General features: G+C 50.3%; 1 protein-coding gene and 1 long non-coding RNA gene across 5 annotated transcripts in view; both read right to left on the bottom strand.

Moving 5' to 3' along the window:
- Positions 1–805: 805 nt before the first annotated feature.
- On the bottom strand, positions 806–1,385 carry LOC115364804 (uncharacterized). Its single transcript, XR_003928713.1, has 2 exons — positions 1,292–1,385; positions 806–1,154 (listed from the first exon to the last, which is right to left on the bottom strand). It is a non-coding gene; the product is annotated as an uncharacterized LOC115364804 (long non-coding RNA).
- A 7-nt stretch (positions 1,386–1,392) lies between these two features.
- The window catches only part of dab2ipa (DAB2 interacting protein a), a 48,419-nt gene continuing 42,311 nt past the window's right edge, over positions 1,393–7,500 (bottom strand). For all 4 annotated transcript variants that reach the window (XM_030059402.1, XM_030059403.1, XM_030059404.1 and 1 more), the window contains 5 exons: positions 6,177–6,299; positions 5,816–5,938; positions 5,621–5,700; positions 5,412–5,499; positions 1,393–3,135 (listed from right to left, as the gene is read on the bottom strand). In XM_030059402.1, the coding sequence (XP_029915262.1) occupies positions 2,965–3,135; positions 5,412–5,499; positions 5,621–5,700; positions 5,816–5,938; positions 6,177–6,299 (585 nt within the window). In that variant the 3' untranslated portion in view covers positions 1,393–2,964. The remainder of the gene's footprint in view (positions 3,136–5,411; positions 5,500–5,620; positions 5,701–5,815; positions 5,939–6,176; positions 6,300–7,500) is intronic.

Raw genomic sequence — 7,500 nt, 5'->3', positions numbered from 1 at the left:
TTTCATCATTCATTACCATGGCAACATGTTGAATAGTATAGTACTTTATTAGATCACCTTGCTTTATAAATAATGATGTTCAACTTGATAAATACCAATAGAGGGTTTCTAACAGAATGAAAAGCATCTCATAAATACAGATGACCAGGAAGGAGCCTGCAGTATGACACTGTACAGAACACAGTAGAGCAGAGTAGAACACAGTAGAACAGAGCAGAGCACTGTACAGTACAGTGGAACAGAGCAGGGTACAGTACAGTAGATTACAGTAGAAGTCAGTGTGGCCTTCAGTTATCTAGAATAGAACCAAACCAGTAGAACTCTGAAGTTTCACCAACACAAAGAAACAAACTCCAACTTCCAAACTTTTAACCAAATTCACCCGACTGGAGCCCCACAGAGCCAGAGTTAGTCCAGTTAGACCAGTTAGTCCAGTTAGACCAGTTAGACCAGTTAGTCCAGTTAGACCAGTTAGACTAGAGTTAGTCCAGTTAGACCAGTTAGACTAGAGTTAGTCCAGTTAGACCAGTTAGACCAGTTAGACTAGAGTTAGTCCAGTTAGACTAGAGTTAGTCCAGTTAGACCAGTTAGACTAGAGTTAGTCCAGTTAGACTAGAGTTAGTCCAGTTAGACCAGTTAGACTAGAGTTAGTCCAGTTAGACCAGTTAGACCAATTAGACTAGAGTTAGACCAGAGTTAGTCCAGTTAGACTAGAGTTAGTCCAGTTAGACCAGTTAATCCAGTTAGTTAGACCAGTTAGACCAGAGTTAGTCCAGTTAGACCAGTTACTCCAGTTAGACTAGAGTTAGTCCAGTTAGACCAGTTAGTCCAGTTAGATCAGAGTTAGTCCAGTTAGACCAGTTAGTCCAGTTAGACTAGAGTTAGTCCAGTTAGACCAGTTAGTCCAGTTAGATCAGAGTTAGTCCAGTTAGACCAGTTAGTCCAGTTAGACCAGTTAGTCCAGTTAGACTAGAGTTAGTCCAGTTAGTTAGTCCAGTTAGATCAGTTAGTTATTCCAGTTAGATCAGAATTAGTCCATTTAGACCAGTTAGTCCAGTTAGTTAGTCCACTTAGTTAGTCCAGTTAGACTAGATTTAGTCCAGTTAGTTAGTCCAGTTAGGCCAGAGTTAGTCCACTTAGTTAGTCCAGTTAGACTAGAGTTAGTCCAGTTAGACCAGTTAGTCCAGTTAGATCAGAGTTAGTCCAGTTAGATCAGAGTTAGTCCAGTTAGACCAGTTAGTCCAGTTAGACTAGAGTTAGTCCAGTTAGATCAGAGTTAGTCCAGTTAGACCAGTTAGTCCAGTTAGTTAGTCCAGTTAAACCAGAGTTAGTCCACTTAGTTAGCCCAGTTAGACTAGAGTTAGTCCAGTTAGTTAGTCCAGTTAGGCCAGAGTTAGTCCAGTTAGACCAGAGTTATTCCAGTTAGGCCAGAGTTAGTCCAGTTAGACCGTTAGTCCACGTAGTTAGTCCAGTTAGATCAGAGTTAGTCCAGTTAGACCAGTTAGTCCAGTTAGTTATTCCAGTTAGGCCAGAGTTAGTCCAGTTAGACCAGTTACTCCAGTTAGTTAGTCCAGTTAGTCCAGTTAGTTAGTCCAGTTAGTCCAGTTAGTTAGTCCAGTTAGATCAGAGTTAGTCCAGTTAGACCAGTTACTCCAGTTAGTTAGTCCAGTTAGACTAGTTACTCCAGTTAGTTAGTCCAGTTAGATCAGAGTTAGTCCAGTTGGTCCAGTTAGAGCCGAGTTGGTCCAGTTGGACCAGTTGGTCCAGTTGGACCAGAGCCGTTTACAGTCCATATCCAGGCAGGGTGACAGAGTGAGTCCTGGTGCAGCCTGGCACAGCCTCCTCTTCACCTTATTTTTACTCATGAAACGAGTCTGGCCACTCTTCAACACAAGGGTTTGACTTCCTACCGAAAAATGGTCGGCCCAGCCCTGCCCTCTGAGGGCCCACAGGTGTGATTCAGGTGATGACAGCATCAGAAGCTACAGTCACTGAGCTGGGAAACAGAAACAACACAGGACATCAGTGCAGGTTTTCTTCACAGAAACGGCAACAGTCATGTAGCAGCATGCTAACAAGCTAGCAAGCTGGCAATACGCTGCTCACTTTCACTGTGACAGTCGCTGTTGTTTCTGTAGCCCCCATATTGTGTCGTATGACATCGGTTTGAATGGACAGCTCTGACTGATGACTGATCCCATCACCTGCTGTGTATTTATGCAAACACCTGTTGCTGCTGTCCCTTTTCCAAACGGCTTTAATCTGGCAGCCCAGGCTGTGTGGCTGTGCCAGGCTACAGACTGGCTGGGAGGCTCCGCCCAGAGCTGTGCACCTCTGGATTTTTGGAACACCACAGACTGTCGCTTTGGCTAGATGCAAAGATTTCCCATAAACAGACACACCTAGTCCGTAAACAGGTGCGGTCGGTCCGTAAACAGGTGCGGTCGGTCCGTAAACAGACAGTTGTTCCAGGTGGGGAAGAGGAAACAGAGTTCTGGTCTGTTAAAATTTCTTTGCTCCACTTTCTAACAGGAAGTACGACATAGAAACAGTGATGTGATGTCATTGTTCAGTTCTACTTGGGATGCTCAGAGAGGAAACATGCACAGAAAAAAAACTAGTCACTGGTAACCATGGAAACCTACTGGTAACCACTGCAACCCTCAGTCACACCTGATGATGGATGAAGGTAACCTAGCAACAGAGTAAAAAGGGGGTGGGCTCAGTGGTAATATCCTTCTAGAATTCTACTGGGTTGCCATAGTAACAGTTTTGGGGGAGTGACGGTTGATTGATAGCTCCATGGTAACTAGGTAACTAGACAGTGTTGACTGGTTGGTAATAAGATGTGCCCTGTCAGCTAGCCCCGTCTCCTGCTGCCTGTCAGCCAATCAGGTTTTCTCATGCAGACACGCCCCTTCCCTTCAATCAGATCTTGAGCTGTCCAATCAGAATGCCAGATGCTCAGCAGTTGCCAGAGTTACGGAACTCTCCGTTTTCGGTAATCTGCAGGGAAGAGGTGTTGCTAGGCGACAAGCCGTTGCGCTGTGATGTCACAGCGTAGCGTTCCTTCAGCTGAGTGAGAGCCGCCATCAGACGACTGTTAGCTGCATCAAGACTGGCAATCCTCTTTTCCTGAGAGACAGACAGGCGGAGAGACAGAAAGACAGACAGGCAGAGAGACAGAAAGACAGACAGGCAGAAAGACAGAGAGACAGACAGGCAGAGAGACAGAGAGACAGACAGGCAGTCAGACAGACACACAAGCAGGTAAATGTGAGATACAAACGATCTGCAGATTCTTCGAGCCCAGGTTAGGGTTGGGATCTGTAATTCACCATTCTGACCCGGAGACTATAGCCAATAGGATTGGCCGATTTCACAAGACCACGCCCCTCATTATTCCACGTACGACTAATGTCTCACAAACAAACTTCTTTAGCAACAGTGCATCACTCGGCTACTGGACTGTAACTGAAGTCGTGCGGTGAAGAAAATTATTCTCAGTGCATTTACAATACATTAGTGACGTTACACGTCCTTGACACTAGAGGGCGCTCTAAGACCGCCCAGCTGTCCGGTCCCAGACCAGAGGCTGTTTCAGGTGAGGATTCAGTTCACCCAAGGAGGTCAAAAGGAGTTCACCAGGTGTCTTAGCTCTGGACATAACGTTAACGTTAACGTGTGCTCAGTCTGCGAGCATGTTCAGGCTTCAGAGGACCTTCAGAGGACTTCAGAGGACCTTCAGAGGACCTCAGAGGACCTTCAGAGGACCTCAGAGGACCTTCAGAGGACTTCAGAGGACTTCAGAGGACCTTCAGAGGACCTCAGAGGACCTTCAGAGGACTTCAGAGGACCTTCAGAGGACCTCAGAGGACCTTCAGAGGACCTCAGAGGACCTTCAGAGGACCTCAGAGGACCTTCAGAGGACCTTCAGAGGACCTCAGAGGACCTTCAGAGGACCTTCAGAGGACTTCAGAGGACCTTCAGAGGACTTCAGAGGACCTTCAGAAGACTTCAGAGGACCTTCAGAGGACCTCAGAGGACTTCAGAGGACCTTCAGAGGACCTCAGAGGACCTTCAGAGGACTTCAGAGGACCTCAGAGGACCTTCAGAGGACCTTCAGAGGACCTCAGAGGACCTTCAGAGGACCTTCAGAGGACCTCAGAGGACCTCAGAGGACCTTCAGAGGACTTCAGAGGACCTCAGAGGACCTTCAGAGGACCTTCAGAGGACCTTCAGAGGACCTTCAGAGGACTTCAGAGGACCTTCAGAGGACCTTTGGACTGAATGTTCACAGCCTTAGACGTCTGTCCTCATATTTAGCAGGTAAGCAGATGTATTTGTTTAGAGGTAACGTAGCCTTGAGTGCTACAGTGGGACATGCTAACATAATGACATGTCCAACAGTGCAACGTTAGCTCCAGCTATAACGTTATGACGTTAGCTGTTTGTTGTCGCTAGCCTAGGTTAGCTAGGTAAAATAATTTAGCCCTTTAGTTAAAACCTTCTTGGAGAACATTGTTATGTCAGTCGTTAGATAATCTGGCCTTATATTATCAGGGATTAAAGCTGAATCATCTGACATCTTGAAGCTGCAGCAGCCGGAGTGAGACCAGGTGAGTGCACTGAGGCAGGGGGGGAGTGGCTTGTGAGACATAGCAACAGTAACTATGCATGGTGAACGCTTCACTGGGAACATAAACACAACCAGCAGCACCTGAGGGGGCACACCTGCCTCAGGAGGGGGCTGGGGCAGGTGGGACGGGGCAGGTGGTGGGATGGGGCAGGTGGTGGGACGGGGCAGGTGGTGGGATGGGGCAGGTGGTGGGACGGGGCAGGTGGGGGTGGGACGGGGCAGGTGGGACGGGGCAGGTGGGGGTGGGCAGGTGGGGGTGGGACGGGGCAGGTGGGGGTGGGAGGGGGCAGGTGGGACAGGGCAGGTGGGACGGGGCAGGTGGGGGTGGGACGGGGCAGGTGGGACGGGGCAGGTGGGACGGGGCAGGTGGGGGTGGGATGGGGCAGGTGGGGGTGGGACGGGGCAGGTGGGGGTGGGACGGGGCAGGTGGGACAGGGCAGGTGGGACAGGGCAGGTGGGGGTGGGATGGGGCAGGTGGGACAGGGCAGGTGGGACAGGGCAGGTGGGGGTGGGACGGGGCAGGTGGGACAGGGCAGGTGGGACAGGGCAGGTGGGGGTGGGACGGGGCAGGTGGGACAGGGCAGGTGGGACGGGGCAGGTGGGGGTGGGACGGGGCAGGTGGGGGTGGGACGGGGCAGGTGGGACAGGGCAGGTGGGACGGGGCAGGTGGGACGGGGCAGGTGGGGGTGGGACGGGGCAGGTGGGGGTGGGACGGGGCAGGTGGGACAGGGCAGGTGGGACGGGGCAGGTGGGGGTGGGACGGGGCAGGTACCTGTGCCTCTATGATCTTCTGTTTGGAATCGACCACGGCCTGCATGTCAGAGTGATCTTTCTTCAGCTCCTCCTCCACTGTCATCAACCTGCAGAGAGCAGAGGTCAAAGGTCGCACTGCAGCCCTCACACACACACACACTCACTCACACTCACTCACACACACACACACACACACACACACACACACTCACACACACACTCACAGACCTGCTGATGATGCTGTTCATCTGGAGGTCTTTGTCATCCTGCAGTCTTCTCAGCCGGCTCTCTGTGTCTTCCAGCCGAGCCTGAAACACACACACACACACACACACACACACACACACACACACACACACCGCTGAGTACTGCAGTAGTACGTGTGTAGTACTGCAGTGACCCTGTGCAGCGTGCAGAGCAGACCTGGTACTCCTGTAACATGCGCTGGTTCTGCTGGTCCTGGACCAGCAGACGGGCCTCACACTCCTCCTGCCGCAGCGCCGCAACTCGCAACCGCTCCTGCAGCATGGCGATCTCCTGCTGGTACTGCACACACACACACACACACACACACACACACACACACACACACACACACACACACACAGGGTTAGGCCAGCCTTTTGTAATCTTAGAGGAAACAATGAGCCAATCAGATTTGACGCTGCAGCTGACAAACTGCAGTTTTCATCCAGTGACTGGTTTTTGATCTGCTGGCTCCAGTGGATCCAGTGGATCCAGTGGATCCAGTGGATCAGAGGCTGCAGTGTGAAGCATCTCTAACCTTCTCGGTGATGGCGTCGTCATGACGATCGTCCTCCGTCTCGCCGTAGGAAACAGCAGAGTTCATGTTGAGCAGCCAGGCCGCCGTCCGGTCCAACGCACAGGGGTTCACTGGAGAGGGAGCCTGCACACACACACACACACACACACACACACACACACACACACACACACACACACACACACACACACAGTGTTAGCATCACCTTGGGTGCTGACAGTTGATTGTTTTCTCAGTTCAGAAGCATCGCTCTGACAGAACTTTACAATCTATACATGGGACAGTGTGTGTGTGTGTGTGTGTGTGTGTGTGTGTGTGTGTGTGTGTGTGTGTGTGTGTGTGTGTGTGTGGCAGCAGGCAGACATGATGGTACAGACTGTTATAACTAGGGTTGAGCCGGTGCTTTATCTGGTATGGATAAAGCACTTTTGCCGAGTATCATCCAGGTAATATGAGTCGTGATGAGTGAAACTCCTCATTGGGCAGCTGAGTCCACGTTGTGTGATAGGCCAGTCACACATTTTTTATTTGTCTTAAGGTAAGTAATCAACTCAGCAATTTTGATGGTGACACCTGAAGGTTAAAATTTTTACCTTATTCACATGAGAAAAAAAGTTAATAAGCGTTTGAATGGGCTGTATTTTGGGCTTTTTTGAAACTTTCCCCCAGTGGGATCCTTCGGGGCTTTTTTTCCCTCACTGAGGACAAACTGAGGATACAAAATCAGTTGAGTTTGTTTCTGTTGCAATTTGTTTGACGTTGACCCTTATTTGGCTTAAAATTACTGGACTAGTTAGGGTTTTTAGAAAGGGTTAGGGGTTAGGGGTTAGGGTTAGGGTTAGGGTTTTAGAAAGTGGGGAAAAAGGTTATTCAGTTAGTTTGTAAAGTTCTGGTCATACTTCCAGGTTTTAGGGTCACAGAATCTTTACTGGAATACCCAGAATGCCTTGCACTACACACCTCGCTCAACTGACATCAAATGAAGCGGTAAGACACTCCATGTTTTTTGCATTGGCCCTGGTGAGTAGATCGCCCCGTGATCTTGGCGCTGTGTCAAACCCGTTTCTGGTGAGGGTTGGACTCCGCCCGGGTCCCCCTTCAATTTCAAGGCGCAGCTGGGGGGTGGAGGGTGGCCAGTTTGGTGACTACGGGATTGTGTCCTTGCTGTTTGCAGATGACGTGGTCATTGTGCTGTGACCTTCAGCGTGCAAAGCGGCGGAGTGCAGCCGAGTGCTGAGGATCAACACCTCGAAGTCTGAGGCTGTTTTCTGTTGGAAAAAGGTAGTTTGGGGGAGTTCAAGTATCTCGGGGGCTTGTTCATGCG

The sequence above is a fragment of the Myripristis murdjan genome, chromosome 9 (genome assembly GCF_902150065.1).
Source record: "Myripristis murdjan chromosome 9, fMyrMur1.1, whole genome shotgun sequence".
In the NCBI taxonomy this organism is placed as follows: Eukaryota; Metazoa; Chordata; class Actinopteri; order Holocentriformes; family Holocentridae; genus Myripristis; species Myripristis murdjan.
This window is presented reverse-complemented; position numbering and strand designations above follow the sequence as displayed.